Genomic DNA, 24531 nt, shown 5'->3' with positions numbered 1-24531 from the left:
ACCGAGCAACGGGAGCTCACCCCATCGCGGGGATTTGAACCGCCGACCTTCTGATCGGCAAGTCCTAGGCTCTGTGGTTTAACCCACAGCGCCACCCGCGTCCCCATTGGAATAAGACTGCATTTATTAACAAGGTGCATTTTCCCATATAGTCCTATAAACAAAGAGTGGAAAAAGCAGGACAAAACTTGTTGGAAACCTGTCCGTTGTTCTCGTTATATATTTCTTCAAAACAATACTGGCTTCTTATTTCCCTAAATTATTTCGTCATGATGAATTTTCCAACCTCATTTGAAGCAAAACTTTTAACATTTCATGCCTCAAGTTACTGGTCCCAGAAAAACAGGCATGATTAATGGGAGGGCCAAGACTGCAGCCCTGGCTTCCTGCTTCTGAATACTGGGATGGGGCAGGGGCAGAATGAGGGCATCAGCAGAACCAATCCAGCAGTTCTGCTGCCGCACCCATACCTCCCAACCCCCACCCCACCCCTAATGTCTTACCTGCTTGAAGACAACATAAAAAAGGTAAAGGGACCCCTGACCATTAGGTCCAGTCGTGGCCAACTCTGGGGTTGCGGCGCTCATCTCGCTTTATTGGCCGAGGGAGCCGGCATACAGCTTCCGGATCATGTGGCCAGCATGACTAAGCTGCTTCTGGCGAACCAGAGCAGCGCACAGAAATGCTGTTTACCTTCCCGCCAGAGTGGTACCTATTTATCTACTTGCACTTCATGCTTTCGAGCTGCTAGGTTGGCAGGAGCAGGGACCGAGCAACGGGAGCTCACCCCATCGCGGGGATTTGAACCACCAACCTTCTGATCGGCAAGTCCTAGGCTCTGTGGTTTAACACATAGCGACACCCGCGTCCCTTTTGAAGACAACATAGACGTCGTCTTCATAATGGGATGTGAAAGATTTCTGCATAACTAATGTTTGTGTCAATCTGTTTTCTCAGGTTAGGATTGAACAGGTGATCGTAGCTGAACCAGGAGCAGTCCTGTTGTATAAAATTTCTAATCTTCTCAAATTTTACCACCACACCATCAGGTAAAGGGAAACAAAAGAGAAAAGCAAATTCCTTGCTTTGCATTACAGTGTTTAGAATTTAGAGTTGGTTTTGCGTTGAGGAGGAAAATAACAAAGTCCTAGTACTGCTTTTAGTAAGTAAGAAATCTTTATTTTATTAAAAAGATAATCTCTATACTATTTATAACTTGTATTTGGAAAAAAATACTCTGATGTTATCACAACAAAACCCTTTCGATGTGCTTTCAGTTCATTTTGCTCCTTCTTTAAAATTACATCCCTGGACTCCTGCCCTCTTCAAGCAATGATAGTACCATTATGCTGAGCTTCCGAGGCAACTAGTCGGACCATAATTGGCCATTAGAAAAAGCATCCTTTTGCAAAACACTCAGCTTTGAAGTTGCCCTGCTTTTCCAATTTTCCTGCAGAATTTCCAAAAGGAGAATAGAATCACGTCAGTTCACTTTACTTCAAAGCCATGTATTCATTGATGAGAGCAAGTACATGTTCCACATCGTAAAGGACATTAAACCAGCTGTTCTACATAAGGGAAATAATTTATGGAACTCAATAATATCAGCATCTAGCAGAGCCATGGGTAGCCTCAGGCCCTCCATATGTTGTAAGATTGCAACTCCATTCAGCTCCAAGCAACATAGCCAGTAGTCAGGGATGATAGTAATAATCCAACAACATTTGGAAGGCCGCACGGTTCCCACTCCTCAGAGTTTGGTGGCCTCTTGCCTTTAAAGGTAAAGGGACCCCTGACGGTTAGGTCCAGTCGCGGATGACTCTGGGGTTGCGGCGCTCTTGCTTTATTGGCCGAGGGAGCTGGTGTACAGCTTCCGGGTCATGTGGCCAGCATGACTAAGCCGCTTCTGGCAAACCAGAGCAGCGCACGAAAACGCCGTTTACCTTCCCGCCAGAGCGGTACCTATTTATCTACTTGCACTTTGACGTGCTTTTGAACGGCTAAGTTGGCAGGAGCAGGGACCGAATAGCAGGAGCTCACCCCGTCGCCACAGTGCCACCCGTGTCTCCTCTTGCCTTTAGAGAACACCTAAAAGCATCAGGCAATATATAGGTTTCTTTTAGTTACTAGGTGCTATTTTTTCAGAAGGCATTTTGTAGCATTTTATTGGGCTAAATAGCTGGACTTTGATATATGTCTGCTTTGGTTATTGTGAAATTTCTTACTGACTCACTCTCTCTCTCTTTCCCAATTTCCAGTAATATTGTGGGGAACACCGCAGCCATGCTGTTAACTACAATGGAAGAGATGCATGTCTTGAGTAAAAAGATATTCTTCAACAGTTTGAGCCTTCATGCAAGCAAACTGATGGATAAGGTCTGTTTCAGGAGTTAGTCAACTCTCTCCCCCTTCCCTACTTCTGCAGTTGTAGGTTCTGTAGCATTGTCAGTGGACCCCCTGTGCAGGTATCAACCTTGGAAGTCCAGATTCTGTACTATCGAAGTGATCACCAACTTCGCTGTTGGCTTTTTCATTTCATGTGTGCACCGTTGCCTTCTTAGCACCATGTGAAACTCCCTGGTCCATCAGCACCCTTCAGCGCCAAGTCTCGCCTATGCTGCTCACCAGACTTCTCTGCCCTTTCCTTCTTCTGCACCTTCCCCCTCCCACCGGCCAACGCAGTTTACTTCAGTGCCACCTCAAAACTGGCGCTTAAAGCCTTTTGCACTAAAAGAAGTGAAACGAGGCCACTGAGTGACAAACTTAGTATACTTCGCTAAGGAACACCTACCTGAAATGAACGCAGGTCAACAAATCAGTAAACTCGCACCGCGTATATTTGCGTTGGGACGCTAAAGAGTAAAAGTTGCCAGTTATTCTCTAACTGCCACTACTCGGAGCTCATACATTCTGGCGTAGTCTGTCACTGCTACGCCATGTTGACACTTGGGATCATAGTTGCTGTTGCCACCATTGCTGATCCACAGTGGTCACTATGAAAATCCAGCAAGGTTTTTACAGCAGTGGTCTAGTGTGCAAGGTTTTTCTCAGTTCTGTCCTGGTGCGAGCACCAGAAATCAAGGCAGGAGGTAGGGAGAATCCTTCACCCTTTCGTATTTCTCTGTTTTTGGCCCTGATACACAAAAGAAAGCTGAGTCAGTGTACTGAATTTCTTGCTACTTGCCCTCGTCCCTGCATGCACTCCCCGGCACCTGCTCCCTTTTTGAGGCATAACTACCATATTTTTCACTCCATAAGACACACCTGACCATAAGACCCACCTAGTTTTTAGAGGAGGAAAGGGGGAAAGCCCCGTTTTTGGGGGGATCAGCTCACAGTTGTGCAGCTTCTTTTGCAAAGGGGAAAAATCCTGTTTTTATGGGGTTCAACTCACAGTTCTGCATCTTCTTTAGGAAAGGAAAGGGAGCTGTGTTTCCAGACAGATAATCAGCCAGTCACATGTCGCTGGGGAAACAAACAGCCTCCATCTGTAGAACATTCAACAGTGGAGGCCTGGGCAAGGGCCAGAAAGGGAGCCTGCAATTGACCACACATTCACTCCATAAGACACACAGACATTTCCCCTTTTTAGGAGGAAAAAAGTGTGTCTTATGGAGCGAAAAATACGGTACATTTCAGATGGTTCAGTTGTTAGTTGCTCCTAGTTGCTGTGGATCCTGGTGACCACCCACGAGCTTCTCAGAGTACAGTGTTTTCATAGGGAGTCTCACGGCACATCAGCCAATTTTTAGGAACGGTTTTAGGCTTGCAGTAGACACGTGTGTGGTGCACAATTCCACCAGGACAATTCCCCACATTAAAACATTGGCCAAGTGTGGCTCTTCACCAGTTCATATGCATCTCCTCAGCTAAGAAATTCACACAGATTTTGTTGATTGACTGTTCAGGATAACAGAGCAGTTCTCATATGTACTGTGGACAGAGAGCTGTGGTTTTCACTCTCCCAGCATCTGAAAGTAAGGTTGAACAAACACCTGGCCCACAGGTCAGAACAAGACCCTTTTCTTGGCTGAAAAAAAGAAGAAGAGGATCTTTGCTGGTGGTAAACAATGCAAAGGGATTAGGTTGTAACAGAGCTATGGAAGGCAGAGGGGCTGGATGTGGCTCTCGCCCCCTTGAAGGGATGCCAACATGGGATGGACAGACGTCTGATACATGGTATAATTCACTGATGTGCTTCCTATATGTTGTCAGGCCCACAACATGCCTTTGATATAGGGAGTTTCCAAGCTCGTTACATAGCAGGATTCATGATGCTCATTTTAAATCAATCAATCAATCATCCGTCCATCAAGTTAGGACTTTCGTGTGCGTGCACACTTCTTCAGATACACTGAAACAGAAGTCACCAGACCCTTATGTATAGTGGGACGGTGGGGTTGGGTTTTTCTCAGAAGGGTAGTACAGTGGTACCTCAGGTTAAGTACTTAATTCGTTCCGGAGGTCCGTTCTTAACCTGAAACTGTTCTTAACCTGAAGCACCACTTTAGCTAATGGGGCCTCCTGCTGCCGCCGCGCCGCCGGAGCCCGATTTCTGTTCTCATCCTGAAGCAAAGTTCTTAACCTGAAGCACTATTTCTGGGTTAGCGGAGTCTGTAACCTGAAGCGTATGTAACCTGAAGCGTATGTAACCTGAGGTACCACTGTAGGAGATGGGTGATTGACTCAATGGGTATTGTAAACCTGTTGACAACTGTTAACGACTGCAATTAGTCCTACAGGAAAAAGCAAGGGATAGTATGCAGATGGCCAAAAATAGCTTTAGCATATGTAATGAGACAAGAATCCAATATCTCTATTCAGACCAGGTCTCTCCGTAGTTTTCAGTTTAGTAATAAGTTGTAATTTGTTTTGTAGGTTGAACTGCCGCCTGCAGATCTTGGCCCAAGCTCTGCACTGACTCAGACCCTTGCTCTGCTGCGGGAGGTTCTAGCATCACACGACTCTTGCGTCATTCCTTTGGATACCCGCCAAGCTGACTTTGGGCAGGTAAAATTGGTTGAAATTGTATAGGAGCCGCAGCAGCTTGAGGGAAGGGCTTTGGGGGGATGGGATGATAAAAACCGTGATTCAGACCATTAAATTCCATGCTAGGTTTCCCAGCAGAAAAAAAGGAGAAATGCTGCTGGATCCGTGGCAATTTCTAATTATAGCAGAAGTGGAATTATTTTGCGAAGATCAGGTCCAAGAATAGACAGTGGTGAGCAGCTCCTGCAGTTGTGTCTGGGGCTCTCCTGCGAGAGAAAACATTGTTTTATGTTTGGCAGCAGAGATGTCTAACAATGTCACATGGGTAGATCATGTGACCTAGCCCCCACCTCACCTCGTTGAGTGCTGGAGATTCCTCCTCTTTCAATTATTCTCTGTTTTTGCACAGGGCAGGGCAGGTTTCTTCTCCTTGCTGGCTATCCCTTGACCTCAGGCCTTACCTTTTCCTGTTTACCTCATTTTAAGCGCCATCTTCGCTGTTTCTCTTCTGTTTAAGCAACAGTGATGAGCAGTCTCAGCTTATTGTGTGGACCTGTGATGTGATCCTGAGCTTGGATGTCCACGACGCAAGGCACCCCACTCTGTTGCGTGTTATGAGTTGCATTGAAAACCAGGGAGCTGCAGCCCACTCTGTTGCTGTGTTGCTCCTGATACGAAACTGTTGGAACGTTTGGTTTAAATGTCCAGCCTCCTTGTAATTCGAACCTGCCTTTTTCTCAGAGCAAGGTTTGGACATCATAAGCAAGCATCACCAATTGCCTAAGCTGTTGCGTCTGCATCGGGCTGGCAATGACTTGTGCAACTTCCCTGTGCAACATCCTTTTCAGACTTTTAACAAGCCAGCTGACTGTGCAGTAGACAACGCAAGTGGCTGGCAATGCTTCTTTGTAGCACCTGAAGCTCCTTTCGGAGGCAAATGCCGTTCCCCCCGTTTCAGCACCATTCCTCCGCTTTGGGAGATGTAGAGAAAGGGCAATGGACAAGAATTCTCACCAGTTACAGCATTTTTTGCATGCTCTTTTTCCCGTTAGGTTCTCTCTTGTGTGCTGGATCCCCTGCTGCAGATGTGCACTGTGTCTGCCAGTAACTTGGGGTCTGCTGACATGGCAACCTTCATGGTGAATTCGCTTCATATGATGAAGACAACGCTGGCTCTGTTTGAATTCACAGATAAACGGCTAGAAATGTTACAGTACCAGGTAAACGTCCAGTCAACCTCCCGATGTTTTCTTTGCTATCAAACATTAATAATAATTATAATAATAATAAAAATAAATTTTTATTTATATCCCGCCCTCCCCAGGCGAAGCTGGGCTCAGGGCAGCTAACAACAATAAAATAATACAACATTTTAAAATCATTTCATTATAAAATTAATTCAAATCAAATTGATGGCAACCATTGGGCTAGAGTTCTGTGAAGATTGCCAAAGGAGGGAGTCCTGCAGGGCCCTAGTCTCTTGTGACAGAGCGTTCCACCAGATCGGAGCCACAGCCGAAAAAGCCCTGGCTCTGTTTGAGGCCAGCCTAACCTCCCTGTGGCCCGGGACCTCCAAGATGTTTTTGTTTGAAGACCCTAAGTTCCTCTGTGGGACATACCAGGAGAGGCGGTCCCGTAGGTACGAGGGTCCTAGGCCGTATAGGGCTTTAAAGGTTAAAACCAGCACCTTAAACCTGATCCTGTACTCCACCGGGAGCCAGTGCAGCTGGTATAGCACCGGGTGAATGTGATCTCGCAGTGAGGACCCCGTAAGGAGTCTCGCTGCGGCATTCTGCACCCGCTGGAGTTTCTGGGTCAGCCCCACATAGAGCGAGTTACAATAATCCAGTCTGGAGGTGATTGTCACGTGGATCACAGTGGCTAGGTCAGGGCGAGAGAGGTAAGGAGCCAACTGCTTAGCTTGGCGGAGATGAAAAAATGCCAACAGGGAATGTCGTATGTTTCTGTGTATCAGACAAGGTTCTTTGACTCAAATATCATGTCAAAAAACTGGGGTTGTCCAATACACGGATAGTGGTAGGAGCGCAACTTCCCTCAATGCCGCAGCAAGCGGGAAACACTCCCTAGATTGTTTCCTGCGCGCAGCGGCATGGAGGAAGTTGTGCTCTCACCAACTGGCTGACTGGGGGGAGCGCAACTTCCCCTGACCTAGGTAGTGTTTCCTGCCCACGGGGGGGGGGGGGGGGGAGGAAAGCTCAACAACTTTGGTCTATCTCCCCTCATTTTCTTAAAATTGAGTCTCTAAAATTAGGGGGGGTTATACATGGGAGTGTCTTATAGATGGAAAAATACGGTAAATGTGAAACAAGCTCCTCAAAATGTGTATCCTCACAGCTTTGTATGTAAAGTCAACATACAGATGTGTACAACCACAGAAACGTAATTTACGGGAAGCTAAGACAAAACAGAGGGACGCGGGTGGCGCTGTGGTCTAAACCACTGAGCCTTGGGCTTGCTGATCGGAAGGTCGGTGGTTCGAATCCCCGCGACGGGGTGAGCTCCTGTTGTTCAGTCCCTGCTCCTGCCAACCTAGCAGTTCGAAAGCACGTCAAAGTGCAAGTAGATAAATCTGGCGGGAAGGTAAATGGTGTTTCCGTGCGCTGCTCTGGTTCGCCAGAAGCGGCTTGGTCATGCTGGCCACATGACCTGGAAGCTGTACGCCGGCTCCCTCAGCCAATAAAGCAAGATGAGTGCCGCAACCCCAGAGTCGGCCACGACTGGACCTAACGGTCAGGGGTCCCTTCACCTTAAGACAAAACAGCAGTAGTGAAGCAGGTAAATGCTTCACCCATGCCTTGCAACACATGCTCCTTTTTTTTCTTTACACGAAGGAAAGACAACACATACAAACTACGTACATTTTCCCTCTGTGTTAGAATCTTTATTTTTAAATGCCCTCCCTCTTAATGTTAGGGTTAGCTGATTTTTTGCATTTCCTAGGTTTTTCTGATAAAGTCCTGATGAGGCAGGGATCCAGTGGAGCTTAGCAAAATGATAGACAGGTACAATCAGGCATCATTGTGCAGGGCTGAGAAGTGATGCTTGAGTTGCAGAGTTCACCAGACTATCTTTGCCATGCATTTAAATTTGCCAAATCCTATTTACAGCAGCTGCCCCTCCTTAGAGCCTTGATAAGCTTTGTTTCGATGGGCAATGCATATTGTGGATGAACAAACGGAGTGAGACGCCGTTCTCCAAATGCACCCTTATTGCAAAAGTGGATTGGCTGGATTAGTCTCAGTTGTTCTTTAGTCGTTTAGTCGTGTCCGACACTTCGTGACCCCCTGGACCAGAGCACACCAGGCACTCCTGTCTTCCACTGCCTCCCACAGTTTGGTCCAACTCATGCTGGTAGCTTCGAGAACACTATCCAACCATCTCGTCCTCTGTCGTCCCCTTCTCCTTGTGCCCTCCATCTTTCCCAACATCAGGGTCTTTTCCAGGGAGTCTTCTCTTCTCATGAGGTGGCCAAAGTCTTGGAGCCTCAGCTTCAGGATCTGTCCTTCCAGTGAGCACTCAGGGCTGATTTCCTTCAGAATGGAGAGGTCTCAGTACTGTTCCCAATTTCCATCCTTTTTGGGAGATGGTACTCCTGTTCAAAATCTGAGTGAGGTTATTCTTATTTATTTCATTAAATTCGTACAGCACTTGCTTGTTAAAAAACAAAAACAAATCTCAAAAGCAGTTTACAAAAGATAAAGCAAGATAATCAAGAAATATTTACTATCGTACTTTAAAAAGTTAAAATGCGAAAACAGATTGGAATTATCAAATGGGTATGTATGGTTCTGGAGGTGGATTATGCCCATATGGGGGGGGGGGAAGGTGATGTATGTGCCAGTCCTCCATCTGTTTGCAACTCATCACAAAATAAATCCTATTTGGCCTACTTTGCATATAACAGTAAGCCAAAACATGGCTTAGCAGCAAGGGTGAGCAAACTTTTTCAGCAGGGGGCTGGTCCACTGTCCCTCAGACCTTGTGGGGGGCCAGACTATATTTTTTTGGGGGGGAATGAACGAATTCCTATGCCCCACAAATAACCCAGAGATGCATTTTAAATGAAAGGACACATTCTACTCATGTAAAAACATGCTGATTCCCGGACCGTCCGTGGACCGGATTTAGAAGGTGATTTGGCCAGATCCGGTCCCCAGGCCTTAGTTTGCCTACCCATGGCTTAGCACAACAAGCATGGGCTCCAACTGAGGAGATTGCAGCCTCTTTAACTCCTCCCTGGTCATTTTGAAACCATGCTACACTGAGCCTAAACCATGGTTTGGCTTGGATTTTCATCCAGATCAGGGCTCATGGCTTGACTCTTTCCAGACAAACCGTGAGCTGTAGCCAAGCTTTACCATATGGTTGACAACCTGTGGTTTGTCCGGGAGAGCTGAATCATGAGTCGGGGGGGGTGTTGTTTGGCTTTTTGCCTTGGGGACAGTCCAAACCCCTGGGCAGCAATGGCAGGACTTAATGGAGCATCACAGCCCTCTTACTTGCACTAACCAGGTTGGGTGTATGTGGCAACGTGTCTTTACTATGCTGGTTTCAGATCCGGGAGCTTTCTTTTCCCACCCCGTTTTTCCTCCAGCAGTAGCTTCCATCCATCTGTTGGTTGTGAATATGCACTGGAGCATTCACTGCTCTGACTCCCCAGTGGGCAGCAGCCACTCACACCAGCCAATGAAAGCTGGTTCATCTGTTTAGGGGCAGATGGGGGGGAACCTCTGCTTCTTCCAAATCTTTAGTATGGTGGGTCAAGTTACAGTGGACCCTCCGGATACAAACTTAATTCGTTCCGGGAGTCCTTACGTACCCCGAAAAGTCCGCAACATGCGGCGCCGCTTCTGCGCACGTGCGCGGCGTAATAGAGCGCTTCTATGCGCAGCACGCAGAGCGCTTCTGCGCATGCATGCATGGCGAAACCCGGAAGTATACACACTTCTGGGTTTGACGCGTTCACAACCCGAAAGTTACGTTACAGTGGTGCCTCGCAAGACGAAAAGAATCCGTTCCGCGAGTCTCTTCGTCTAGCGGTTTTTTCGTCTTGCGAACCAACCCTATTAGCGGATTAGCGCTATTAGCGGTTTAGCGGCTTAGCGGCTATTAAAGGCTTAGCGGCTTAGCGGCTAAAAGGCTATTAGCGGCTTAGCGGCTTAGAAAAAGGGGGGGGAGCGAAAAAAATCGCAAGACTCGCAAGACGTTTTCGTCTTGCGAAGCAAGCCCATAGGGAAATTCGTCTTGCGAAGCGCATCAAAAAACGGAAAACCCTTTCGTCTAGCGGGTTTTTCGTCTTGCGAGGCATTCGTCTTGCAGGGCACCACTGTATCTGAAGGTAACATAACCCAAGGGACTACTGTATTATTATTATTATTATTATTATTATTATTATTGGCCCATAAGTAATGCTTTTTGAATACACTTAATTTTGTAACATATTCAAAATGTTTCCATTGCATTCAGTGACTTTTCTTCCGAATTGCTTTCGCCGACAAGCTGTTTCTTTAGTTACCATTCCGATAAGTAAGAAATGTATTCCTTCCGTCTTTTAGATTGAAGCGCACTTGGATACCCTTATAAATGAGCAAGCTTCTTATGTATTGAATAGAGTGGGCCTGACTTACATCTATAACATTGTACAGCAGCACAAACCAGAGCAGGTAAGCAATAATTTTGGCGAGAAATGCCTATAGACCACTTCTGTTCCAAACTGTGAGTAAAGGGTAGTGATGTTAAATTCTCGAGAATAATCTTTTGGAGAATATTCTCGATTAATGAGAATATTAGAGAAATTTCATTTAAAATGTTCAGATGGCAACCAACAATGGTACAGATACTTTTATTCAATGGGGCAATGCAGTGAGTTCACATCTTTGATTTTTTGCACCAAACTTGAAATTGAAAATTCAACGTGAATGACTCACGTTAATCACTAAGCCTGCACTAACCAAATATTTACCATCAACTTTGAATTCTAATTATGTTGTGTATGTGTGAAATGTAGCTTTTAAAGGAACATAAAAACAACCTCAGGTCCGCTACATGAGTACGTTCTTTAATAAGCATATCTACAATGAGAATAAGGTCACACCAAAATAGAAAAAAAGGCTATTACATATAGTTCGAATACATACAAACTCAAATGTTCATCAAATTAAATGAATAGCATTTTTAAAACTTTAAAAAAAAAGTTTTCAGTAGCTCACATTTCAGCACTGCCAATAGTGAATGACACAATGCCCAGTAATGTAACTGGATCAAAAAAATCATTATTCATTACTTACACTGGCAATATCACAGCTTGACTTATTATTTACTAGATTTTTTAAATGTGGGTTGTAAAACTGATTCTTACATTAGAATTTACAGTTTGTGGAGAGAATTCTCCGGAGAATTTTCTAGCAGAAAATATTCTCGAGAATATTCTCATGCTTAATTTTTAGGGAGAGAGAGTGTGTCTAATGTATGTAATCCTGAACACTCATGCACACAAAATCAGTACAAGATACATCACATGGGTACTTTGATCAACTGATCAAATACGTTGAATTGCAAATACACATTTACTGTATCTGGATGAGAACCAAAGTGCTACTTTGGGCCTTTGGGCATCATTTTCCTCCCCCAGCCCTTTGAACAGCAGAAAAGCTACTATTGAACGCCCCCCTCAGTTTCAAAAGAGGCTTGCTGTGTGGCACAGAGGTGCCTTCTTTTTGAGATACACAAACCAACAACACTCCTTAACAGTGATGGTTAAATATTTATTTATTTGCTTATCATTGCTGTGTTTTTAGGGTCCCTTGGCAAATGTACCCAGTATGGATTCCATGTCCTTAAAAGCTGCAATGGTAAGAAACAGGAATTTAATTTGTAGCTGTATTATTATTTTTTAGGTGGGGGGAAGTAATTATTAAATAGAAACCAGTGCAAGAGGAGGCGGGAGTAAACAAGGAAGCAATGTACCCTTTTTTCCAATGACATGTGCTTTAGCTCAGTTAGGGTATGAGGATGATAGGGGTATCTTCATAGTCTCAAGAAAGTTGAGAACTGAATGACTTGCCTCTCTTCTAGCTGTTCGACTCCAAAGCAATAAATGAACCTTGAAGTATGCCCTCATTAATTTTTTTTGCAAAAGTTGAGCCAAATTGTGCATTCGCTTTGGTTTAATTTTGATGTTTTTCAGAACAATATTTTCTTTTGTGCTAAGAGGCCTGAAACACAGCTACATTGCATGAAAATTAAACTATCCCCTAAAGTTTTAATGAGACACCACGTGGTGCAGATAACCGAAAAGAATGTTGGCTGTTTATTTGTGTAGTCTTTTTGACACAAACCCTTAGCACAGAAAATTGCTTTGACTAAAGCGAGCATATTCAGTGGTATCTTATGTATCTTATGTAAGGCCATGTAAGAAAGATACTCGGCAAATTCGATTCTGGTGCAAAGTTCTGTTGTATCGTTTTGAAATATGTCCAAAAGTTGTTTCTAGTAATTGATAACGGTGGCATTGGTTTAATTTGAGCAGCTGAAATAGATCAGGCTTCCCCAACCTCAGCCCTCCAGATGTTGTAGGCCAAAAATGATTCCTAGATAGCAGAACCAGTGGTCAGGGATGATGAGAATTGTAGTCTCAAAACATCCGGAGGGCCGAGGTTGAGGAAGCCTGAAATAGACGATAGACTTGCACACACAGGCATTAAGAGTTAGGGTTAAGGAGCAGGGTTAAGGACACAAGGAAGAGGGGCGCCTGACAGGGAGGACAGGCTAGGATACACACCCCTGCTTCCCATCCTCTTGTGCATGAATAGCCCTCAAACTCAGACCTCCACCATAGATGGAAATCAAGTGGAGCAGGTAGCCGTCTCCAGCTGCCCATGGTCCCATCCTCTTTGCTTCCCTGCTCTTTCGGTGCCAAATTTAGACACGGAGCTCAACGCATCACTCTGAAACACATCAGGGCTTTCCCCAGCCCCTATAAATAAAGGTGTGTGGTGGGGTCTGATTTTCATAAGGATCGAGTTGGTGGAAGAAGACTGGAAGAAATTTAAAGACTATCTTCAGAAATATTGTAAAATTAATGAATGTTAAAATGACGTTGGATTGAAAATAAGTGGTATTAGCAACAAAGTTAATAAGAATATGCAAAAATGAATTGATAATGGATGAAAATATAGAGTTATAATATGTTAAGATACAGAGTTAAGATAAACGAAAGAGGGTAAGGATTTGCTGATTTGATTATTTAAATGGGAATACAAAAAGGGGAGGTGTGAGGAGGCCAAGGAAATAAGCTAAGGAGTTCAAAGTTACAAAAAACGGATTTGTTTTTAATTTTTTTTAGCTATTTGTTTTTTGTATTTTGTATTTTTATTCCTCTTTTTTCTTTTTCATGTATTTTTCTATGTTCTCTTTTTTGTATCTTTTTCTTTTTATTTGACTTTTTTTCATTTTGTAAACTTATGTTTTTGTAAAACTTCAATAAATATCTTTTAAAAAAAAATGATTTTCATAAGGATCACAGCAGGCAGGGAGGAGAAGGTCAACCACTCCAGCCACAGCCCTTAGTTCCACCATGAAGCTTTTCTCTTGATTCCAGAGAAATTGGGTGAGATGCTTAGTGCCTGTTCTTCTTCTGTTTGCGTTAGGTCCAGTTTGATCGTTATTTGTCGGCTCCCGATGGGCTGCTAATGCCACAGATAAACTTTCTTCTAAGTGCTACCGTCAAGTAAGCGTTTTGGCTTTGGATTTGATTCTTCGGTTGTAGATTCTGATCGAAATCAGACTTCATCATTCCATGTAATAATAATAATAATAATAATAATTATACCCTGCTCTCCCCTGCCAGAGCCGGGCTCAGGGCAGCTAACACCAGTAAAATTACAATAAAAACATAATGGGGGGGGCGCAATTTAAAATACAGGTTAAAAATACAATTTAAAATGCAGCCTCATTTTAATAGTATCCCATAGATCAAAACCAGAAGGGGAGGGAAACGTAAGGGTCAGACTGAGTCCAAAGCAAAGGCCAGGCGGAACAGCTCTGTCTTGCCGGCCCTGCGGAAAGATGTCAAGTCCCGCAGGGCCCTGGTCTCTTGTGACAGAGCGTTCCACCAAGTCGGGGCAAGTACTGAAAAGGCCCTGGCCCTAGTTGAGATCAATCTAACCACCTTGCGACTTGGGGCATCCAAAATGTTGTCATTTGTGGACCTTAAGGTCCTCTGCGGGCATGCCAGGAGAGGCGGTCCCGTAGGTACGTGGGTCCTAGGCCGCATAGGGCTTTAAAGGTCAAAACCAGCACCTTAAACCTCTTTATAAGCCACAGTTTGGCAGTGGGCATGCATGGACCCAGACCAGAGGATGGCAGCATGAGGTTCTTGGAAGGACCTTCGTCTCAGGACTGCTTGGCCCAAAGTCCTTCCCTTGCGGTTAGTGTTCATTATCCATTATTGAGCTGGTTGTACCCATCATTTTGTTTGCTCACCTCCCCACCCTCCTCCTGCAACTAATCAACTGTTTGGGTTGCAAAGAGACAATGCCCGCAGCATCCCCATACCCCCTTTGCTGTGAATTCTACACTGTGCCTCTGTGGATACATAGAGGGATTGATTTCACCATCACACCAAGGGGTTTAGCTTTAAACACTTCAAGTGCTGATGTGATTGCCACCTTTTGTCTGGAAAAAGCCTGCCAGAATTTTGGTGCTTTGAGACGCTTTTTCCTTTGCATATTTCTGACGTGCTCCCCCTGACCCTGTTGACTGAAAAATAAGGCCGAGGTATTTAAAGTCTTTTAAATTGTTCTATCAGCTGATTGTCCATATAGTTTATTGAAAACACCATGACTTTAGTTTTCTTGTAATTCACAGCCAGCTGCTCTCTTTGACAGTATCCTGAGAATGCTCTCATCAATCTTTTTAGGCCCACTTTTGTTTGAGATAGAAGTACCGCATCATCTATGGATAATAATACAGTGGTGCCCCGCAAGACGAACGCCTCGCAAGACGAAAAACCCGCTAGACGAAAGGGTTTTCCGTTTTTCGATGCGCTTCGCAAGACGAATTTCCCTATGGGCTTCCTTCGCAAGACGAAAGCCCATAGGGAAATCTCCAGGACAGCGGGGAAGCGCAGCGCGTCTTCCCCACTGTCCTTGGACTTCCTCCGAAGGCTGGCGGTGGGGCGTAGAGACCTCCTCCCGCCGCCAGCCTTTGGAAGGCTGCTCCGAAGGCTGGCGGCGGGAGGAGGTCTCTCCGCCCCACCGCCAGCCTTTGGAAGGCTGCTCCGAAGGCTGGCGGTGGGGCGGAGAGACCTCCTCCCGCCGCCAGCCTTTGGAAGGCTCCTCCGAAGGCTGGCGGTGGGGCGGAGAGACCTTCTCCCCGCGCCAGCCTTCAGATGGCTGTCCTGAAGACTTGCGGTGGGAGGAGGGTTTTCCTTCCCACCGCCAACATTCAGAATGCTGTTCTGAATGTTGGCAGTGGGGAGGAAAAACCCTCCTCCCACCGCAAGCCCCGGGAACAGAGGAGAAGCGCTGCGCGCCTTCCCCTCTGTTCCCGGACCTGTCCTGAAGGCTTGCGGTGGGGAGAAAAGCCCTTCTCCGCACCGCCAGCCTGGCAAGCGGTCTCCATAGGAACGCATTAATTGATTTTCAATGCATTCCTATGGGAAACCGTGCTTCGCAAGACGAAAAACTCACAAGAAGAAAAAACTTGCGGAACGAATTAATTTCGTCTTGCGAGGCACCACTGTATAGGGATGGCTTTTGTGGCCAATTTAGGTGCATGATACCCTTGGGATGTTAAACTCTGGACAATATCATTTATATATAAATTAAACAGTGCGGGAGCCAGGATACAACCTTGCTTTGTGGCTGCTACGGATCCTGTGAGCTGCCCTTTTGTAGAGCAACGCACTTTCAGCACAGTGTTTTTATATAGACATTTAATCAAGCACAATGATCTTTTATCTATACTGGAAGAGTTCAACTTATCCCACCGTCTTACTCGAGAGATTGAATCGAATGCAGCTTTCAGATCAATGAAATATAGCACAGCACCCGGTTTCTTAACATACTTAAAACGGGCTAGTACAAAGCAATCATATCAATTAACGGCTGAACACTTGAAGCCCAAATTCCTTCACTATGATTTTAAAAAAATGGAGAGCTGTGAAAATCCATTGGGGTGGGAGATGATTTTGCTTTCTTTCCAATGGCAACCAGCAGTGCTTTGCAGCTGAAATAAAGCAATTGGGCTCAAGAGAGGGCAGACTGCAGTTTGTGGGTCTCCCAGTCCTCCCTCCTTTCTGCATTTTCCTCCCTGACAGCAGTCTGCCCTCTAATTCCCAGGTCTGCAAGAGAAGCCCACTTGCTCAGAGTTCTCCCACAGTAGCTTTTGGGGAGGAAAGGGCACTGGCACTTTCTTACCCACTACAGTCAAACCTTGGTTGTTGAACGTAATCTGTTCCAGAAGCCCGTTCAGCTTCCGAAATGTTCGACAACCAAGGCACGGCTTCCAATTGGTTGCAGGAGCTTCCTGCACACCAGACGTTCAGCTTCCAAAAAACGTTAAAAAACCGGAACACTTACTTCCGTGTTTGCGGCGTTTGGGAGCCAAAACGTTCCGAAACATAGGCGTTCGGGATCCGAGGTTTGACTGTACTAATTTCTGCAAAGGTGCAGAAGTATGCAGAGATATTTTGTTCTCAACACTGTGTTTTTGTTTTGTTTTAGACAGCAGATAATAAAACTGTCCACGGAACTAGTCTGCAGAGCCTATAGCGAAGTATATTCAGCTGTAATGAATCCAGACAATGGCTATAAAGATCCAGAAACGATATTGCCCAGATCTCCTCATCAGGTTCAAGCACTTCTCTCCTAAGCTTAGCCAAAATGGAGTTTCTCACTGTTTAAGGTCAGAATATTTTCATGCAAGTACAAGATAGGCAATGGCTATTTCTTTCTGTTTTTGAAATCTTGATGGAGGTTTGGGTGGATGTATGCTTGGGCTACAGCTGTGTACAAAGTTAGTCTGATGAGGTCCCATTGACTTGAATGGGATTTCTGCTGCCTTATTATGTGCAGTACTGTAGACATATTGGTAGACAGAGGCAAGAGGAATTTTCAGATACTAAATTATTTTCATGTTGTTATAAACATGAAAAGGGCTTCTTTGGGAAAGAAAGAAAATCCTCGTTAATTATTTTTTTTTAATGATAAATTCTGTACACCCAAAAAGCTTCCAAGCTCTAGTGACTTAGTCAATACTGGGTTTTGTTCCACCATTCTTCCGCTAAGTTTGGAGGAAGAGATATCAGCGTTGCGAACAAAAGGAGACGGTTTGGATTGGCCAAGGGACGAATGTGTGGGTGCTTCGATGCGTTGCTTTCTGTCATGGATACCCTTAGCAAAAATAAAAGCATAAGTCGAATCTTTGAAGATGTAATTTATATCACTGGCTAAATACTACCTCAAATACTATTAAGTTTTTGCCATGTATCCGGCACCCAGTTGATGGTTGCCTGGGAGTAAGTCCTGTCGAACTCAGTGGAACTCACTGCACTGTTAATAATGTAAGCAAGCCGTGCTCCATCAGATCCACATTGGTCTGTGACACCTCATGATATGCACATCGGTGACTATTGCACCGTGGAGAATCAGGAAAGTGTGTATACAAACCTGACTTTAAGAAACCTGAAACTTAACCTGCCTGGTAAATAACCATTCCCCTGAGGGTACGTGTCTTTTTAGTTTGGTGTTTGTACTGATTGGAAAAAGTGAATAAAAAACAACACCATTCCCCCGAGGGTCTTTCATTGATCAATTTATAGAATCACAGATTTGTAGAGTTGGAAGGGACCCCAAGAGTAATCTGGTCCAGCCCCCTGCAATAATGACTCTTGATCCTCTTGGTTGTAGTCAGAGCCGTCTTCCCCTGGTGCGTTGCGCCAGGGCGCCGGCCTCTCAGGGGCACCCCAGCCAGTAGGGGAGCTGCGCAGCTTTGCCAGCAACCTCCCCTTTCCCTGCACACCCGCCGGCTGTGCCCCATCAACAATATGACTGGCAGGCATGCAACTCGCCTCCCAAGCCTCAGCGGGAGGAGAGCAATCCCTGCAGAGGCTTAGGATGGAAGCTGCACCCTGCAAACTATATGGCTGGCAGGCACGCAGTTTCCCTCCCAAGCCTCTGTGGGGATTGCTCTCCCGCAGCGGCATGGGGGAGAGTTGTGGACCCCCCATGGCCGGCAGCGCACAGCTCCGCCCCCTCCCCATCCGTGGTAATTTGGGGCGCTGGGCAGATATTTGAACCCCGACGCCGCATCTGCTAAAGATGGCCCTAGTTGCAGTCCTCTACACAATTACCTGTGGGTATGAACCTGTTGAACTCATTGGGACTTGCTTTGAAGTAGCCATGTACAGAATTGTACCGTTAATATCAATTATGCTTCTAGGGTTGTTGAACACAGAGAAATCTGCAGTCGGAATTTTAATTTAATTCATGGGTTGGGTATTTCCAATTGTCTTTAAACCTGATCAAATGAACTAACAAATGTTTCATGCACCGGATCAATGATTAAAGTAAATAAAACACATAATCGTGTGTCTAATATGTCTGGAAAAACTATTTAAAAAACATTAGGAAGGTAACCTGGTAAGTGCTAGTTTAGGTACCTGTAGGTAAACACACATGGGTAGCTACGAAATTTAGAATGCCAGGAAATTCACTTTAATAAGTAATGCTGCTTAAAAGTAAAAAATATAATTTCTCCCACTTGTTGCCGGTACACCTAGAGCTGGTTGGTTCCAGATATTTGTTCCAAAAGGCATATGAACATCTGCTGCTTCATGGAATCCATTCCAGTTTGTTTTAAATTAGTTTCGATCGGGGTGAACTCCCTTAGCTCCTTTTGCTCCCAGGATTAGCTCACAAGGAACAGGGTGCATTTCCACCACAAAACACGACTGTGGGGTTATGTGGACACTGTTTTATGTTAATAGTGCCACCCAACTGGCATCAGTGCACCGTTTGGGTACTGTCGCCACAACTGCTAATTCGCTGGATCTTTCCGCTCATTTTGCAGTGCACAGAGTACCAGTTTAATTTAGTATCAGTGCCGTAGACCTGATCAGCTTCACTTTCGTAAGCCAATGAATAGCTTTTAATCTGGGGAGGTCAGGAGGATGATAATAACGATGACGATAAAATTAATAATAGACTTCAGGGGAAATAAAGAATGTTTTCCCCACTTTCTTTGGCTTAGATGTGTTTCTGTACAGAGCCTCCCAGCTGTTGGAACAGTGGAAGTTTTGCCTTTGTCCGCTGTAGGATGTTGTAAATAAAATGTTTTTCTGAACTTTGAATACTAGCAGTGGGCATAAAAAATTTCTAAAGAGGCACTGACGTTATTGGAAGCAGATTTGGCACCACTAGTGCAAAGCTTATCAGCGTTCGAGGGGCCCTCTAAATACATTTGTAAATGACTAGCATATATGGAAGTGAGCAATTTCCTGTAAATCAATGTACTTTGCTTTAGACTTTGACTTCACAACACGACTACCCTTGAAAACAAACGACACACTCATTATTTTTGACCTCAGCATGAAGAATCGTATGCCGCTCTCCCCTTTCCCATCTTGTACTAAGAGGAAATTTCAATTAAACTTCAATTAGACTAAATAAATGGTATAAATGGAAGACCTGAAAATATAAGCCCTGGACAAAATAAATCTTTGGATGCCTTAATTAATAGCTAAAGAACAAATGCTTTTAAAGGTAAGTCAGGAATTAAGAGCTGTATGGTTGCTTTTGACTCTTCTGTTCCACGCCTGCTCTTTGAGTTTCAACAGGGGCTTATTCTGTCCATTAGGGGAAGGAAAATGCAGTCAGCATACGGCTATAAACATCCAGCAACAAAATGAAGAGCCAAAGCCTATTAGCTTTCCTGAGAGCAGGCTAGGGTTCTTTTCCGGTAGAAGTACACTACTAGATACTGTTCCCATATAGTTCAGGAAGTCAATGGTTACGTCAACTTGCATGCATAACAGGAGTTCAAATAAAGACCTCGGCATTTTTCATCCATTTAATTTGTTTATTTTAATGCCATCCCAGAAAGCTGGGCCTGGCGAATGGAAAAAAGCATTTAAACCTGCGAACAATATAAACAAAATCAGTTTTCGGGCACTAAAATTACATGAAAATTCACTAACCTGTCATCAGCTTATCCCTGACCTACACAAACCAGCACAAAGAGATAAGCTTCTGAAATATGCTCTCGCTTGGAAAGCAGCCAGTTTTCCTGGAAGTGGGTGTTCCATAAACAGAAGATACCTCTCAGTGCATTTTAGCTGTTTGAACATGGAATCGTTACAGGGGCAGCTTCGATCACCCTGGGATTGTGAAGGAGCCGAGGGAATGGTCCCGAAAGTGTCTAGGCTGCTTTAGGGCTTTATTTTTTTTTTTAATTGATTTTAATTCATTTTGCTACATCCAACATTAAAACAGGTGAAAAAATAAACATACATAGCACATACATACAAAAAAGGAGTACATAAATAAAAGAAATAATAATAAAAAAAACAAAAGAAAAAACATCTCCTAACATAAAACACCAACTAATTAACTTACATTAACTAAATAACTAAATAACACACAACATTAATTGACTTCCCTTCATCTCGGTTTCAGAATATATTATATGATTTTTTATCTGCAGTTTCTTTTCCTCAAAAGACTCTTTACGTCACAAGTGTTACGTCATACCTACTGTGATTTTTAGATTTTTTACCTCTGTTTCCATATATGTCATAAATTTATTCCATTCTTTATTAAACTTTATGTCTTTTTGATTTCTTATTTTCTGTGTCATTTTTGCCAGTTCTAAATAATCAAATAGTTTGGTTTGCCATTCGTTTATAGTTGGGATTTTTGATGTCTTCCAATTCTGCGCTATTAGAGTTCTGGCAGCCACTGTCGCATACTGAAAGAGTGTGTGGTCTTCCTTTTTGATTTCCTCCCCAATTATCCCCAGCAGAAAGGCTTCAGGTTTTTTTATAAAGGTATATTTGAGGATTTTTTTAAATTCATTGTAAATAGATTCCCAGAATTTTTTGATAGGCTCACACAACCACCACATATGATAGAAATTGCTGCTTTAGGGCTTTAGAAGATCAACAACAGAGCCTTGAATTGGATAAGAAATGCAACAGGAGCGCTTGTGTAATATGCTCTCAGCATCCCTCTACTTTTAGGAGACAAAGAACCTCACTGTGCACTGGTTGAAGCTTCTAAGCAGCCTATGATGACCAGGTAACAAGTCTTAAAATGACCAGATGCATAGCTTTAAGTTGCCAGGTGCCACATCTGACCAAAAAATGGTAGCCTACTCAGGAGTTTTAAGTCAGAGAAAGATGCTTTTGGCCATCACCCAACCCAGGCATTGCGAATTCGGCAATTAATCTTGGAGCTAAAAGGTAAAGGGATCCCAGACAGTTAAGTCCAGTCACGAACGACTCTGGAGTTGCGGCGCTCATCTCGCTTTATTGGTCGAGGAAGCCGGCGTACAGCTTCTGGGTCATGTGGCCAGCATGACTAAGCCGCTTCTGGCGAACCAGAGCAGCGCACGGAAACGCCATTTACCTTCCCGCTGGAGCCCTACCTATTTATCTACTTGCACTTTGATGTGCTTTCGAACTGCTAGGTTGGCAGGAGAATCTTGGAGCCGGCCGAGACTATTGGCTTGAGTGACCAGAGGTGACTGGATGCTATCAATCACCGCCATCCCAACCACGCCACACACACACGTCGTCTGTCAGTCATCATGACTCTGTGTCTGCAAGCACCTGCTGTCGGGTCACACTGACCCAGCTTTCAACTATGACCAGCAAGTAAGATAAAAAGCATGCTGCTCACATGACATTTATTTGTGAGGGAATGCCCAATTAAAAAAAATAAAAAAAATATTTTCTTGGTTTACAAAACTACATGCCTTGTCGCTCTTTTCAAGTTGTACAGTGTTTTCTACAGATCAGTTACATTTGTTATGAGACATTAGTGTTGAGTATACAGACGCGGGTGGCGCTGTGGGTTAAACCACAGAGCCTAGGACTTGCTGATCAGAAGGTCGGCGGTTCGAATCCCCGCGACGGGGTGAGCTCCCGTTGCTCGGTCCCTTTACCTTTTATACAGTGTAAGGTCAGGACGAAGAGGGGGGCAAAGGAAGGGTGGTAGTGAAATTTATATTTTTTGCAGTGTGTGGGGGGGGGGTTGTGTCAGCGTCAACTAGATAGGTTCTTTTTCTGTTTGCTTGTTCTGTTTCCTTGGTAGTGAGAGAGGTTGGGGGCCTAGGGTGTGGTTGGTTGGTTGTGTTTGGCTACAATGAGGTTTGTTGGGTCTCGTTGAGGCTTGTTGGGTCAAGTAAGCCAGATGGATTCATATGCTGTCAGTGGGTTCTTGTTGTCTTGTTGGACTATGTATGTGATAAATGGGAGCCATATTGGGGTGAAGGCGTCCTCTTCTATTTGTCCCCATGTCAATTTCTTTTTTTTTTTTTTATAAAATTTTTATTGGTTTTTTAACACATAATAATAGACAATACAAAACAATACAAAAACAAACAAACATATAAACACGTATAATTTCTTCACATTTTTTCTTAAACCTTCTTTCATCGACTTCCTCATACCTCCCTTTTCTGCATCCCTATTTTGAAGTTTTCCAGCAAGTCCCAATGTCAACTTATAACACTTTTTTCCCCTTTAAATCCTTTTTCTCATATCCAATTGTTTGTCCCCGCAATTCTGTTTTACCTGACCCAAAACATTTTAACACTCATTAATTTTGCAACAGTTCTTAAGATAAACTTTAAATTTCTTCCAATCTTCTTCCACCGTCTCTCTCCCTTGGTCACGGATTCTGCCAGTCGTCCCCATGTCAATTTCAGTTTATTGGTTAGTGTCAGGGAACTGCCATCAGCTCAGAGGCGAGAGGTGGAAAGGCAGTTGGGTTACAGGGAGCCTCCAAAGATCGTGAGAAGCAGCCCAAGGATTAAGGCTTTCTGGGAAATGATTTATAATGAAATGAAAAAGGTATTTAAATATACCTTCCTGAAGAAACCAGAGGCCTTTCTTCTGGGCATTGTCGGCCAATTGGTGCCAAAGAAGGACAGAACTTTTTTTATGTACGTTACAACAGCAGCAAGAATACTTATTGCAAAGTATTGGAAGACACAAGATTTACCCACTTTGGAAGAATGGCAGATGAAGGTGATGGACTACATGGGACTGGCAGAAATGACTGGCAGAATCCGGGACCAGGGAGAAGAGGCGGTGGAAGAAGATTGGAAGAAATTTAAAGACTATTTACAGAAATATTGCAAAATTAATGAATGTTAGAATGATGTTGGATAGAAATTAAGTGGTTTCCAGCTGTAATGCTTTAAGAATATGGAAGAAGGGTATAATTAGGTAAAAAAAAAAATAACTAAAAATAACTAGGTAAAAATTAGGTAAAAAAAAAAATAACTAAAAATAACTAAAATGGTGTTGGATTGGAAATAAGTGGTATTGGCAACAAAGTTAATAAGAATATGCAAAAATGAATTGATAATATATGAATGAATTGATAATATTGAGTTATAAAACGTTAAGCTATAGAGACAAGATAAATGAAAGAGGGTAAGGATTTGCTGATTTGATTATTTAAATGGGAATACAAGAAGGGGAGGTGTGAGGAAGTCAAAGAAACAAGCAAACGAGTTTTATGTTATGAAAAATAATGGTTTTTAATTTTTCTTGTTGTTTCTGTATGTTTTATTTATCTTTTTATTTTTTGTTTTCTCTCTTTTATTATTATGTGTTTTTGTATATTTGTCTTTGTAAAATCTTAATAAATATTTCTTAAAAAAACAAAACAAAACAAAGATCGTGAGAAGCAGCACTTCCTCCGCGGAGGAGGGAAGCCACGCCTCCAGTGGGAAAGGGGTCCAGGGCTCGGAGGATGCAAGGGGGAGCCACAGCACTGAACATGAACAAAGCAGGGGGGAGGCAGGTCCCCCTTTGCCCACACCCTCTCTGCACAGTAGGCACAGAGAGGGGAGGCGTAGGATGGGGGTCAAGAGACTACTCTGCTGGGGAAAGTTTAAGGACCGCCCACTCCCAGATTCTGCTAGTGACTGAATAAGACATGGAATTGAGACGCCCTACATTGTGAATGTTTTTGCACCGATAATAAAACCTTTGAAAAGACCAGTGGGTTCTAGCCTGTTCGCTCTCGAGCAGCCACGCCGGTGCACATAACAGTTAGCTTTTCTACTAATGTGGTTTCCCAAACGATTTGGTACCACTGGTCCATATTCATCCCTGAAAGGTCTGGCTATGAGGCTTCTGGCTGCTGAGAGTAGGGGAGGGAATTCCTAATTAAAATACATGCTGATGGGGATGGATGAATCAGTTTTGGTTTCTCACACCTTTCTTGTTCCATTCACAAGTTCACCACCTGCCCACATTGGTTTGCAGTTTCAGTTTTAGAAAGT

The 24531-nt window shown here is 44.0% G+C and overlaps 1 protein-coding gene and 1 long non-coding RNA gene across 5 annotated transcripts in view; both read left to right on the top strand.

Annotated features, from left to right (window-relative positions):
* Positions 1–24531, top strand: part of COG6 (component of oligomeric golgi complex 6) — a 74682-nt gene that overhangs the window by 16401 nt on the left and 33750 nt on the right. For 2 of the 4 annotated variants that reach the window (XM_083606531.1, XM_083606534.1), the window contains exons 12-19: positions 958–1049; positions 2259–2376; positions 4879–5010; positions 6042–6209; positions 10566–10673; positions 11808–11861; positions 13659–13738; positions 16737–18597. In XM_083606531.1, coding sequence (XP_083462657.1) covers positions 958–1049; positions 2259–2376; positions 4879–5010; positions 6042–6209; positions 10566–10673; positions 11808–11861; positions 13659–13738; positions 16737–16884 — 900 coding nt within the window. In that variant the 3' untranslated portion in view covers positions 16885–18597. Of the gene's footprint in view, positions 1–957; positions 1050–2258; positions 2377–4878; positions 5011–6041; positions 6210–10565; positions 10674–11807; positions 11862–13658; positions 13739–16736; positions 18598–19536; positions 19771–24531 lie in introns of those variants that run through there. The other 2 variants (XM_083606533.1, XM_083606532.1) reach the window with 2 other exon arrangements.
* The window catches only part of LOC310759535, an 89121-nt gene that overhangs the window by 61360 nt on the left and 3230 nt on the right, over positions 1–24531 (top strand). The window lies entirely within an intron of this gene.

Source organism: Podarcis filfolensis, assembly GCF_964270895.1.
Source record: "Podarcis filfolensis genome assembly, chromosome: 3".
NCBI lineage: Eukaryota > Metazoa > Chordata > Lepidosauria > Squamata > Lacertidae > Podarcis > Podarcis filfolensis.
Note: the sequence above shows the minus strand (reverse complement) of the source record. Positions and strands in the feature narration are given on the sequence as shown.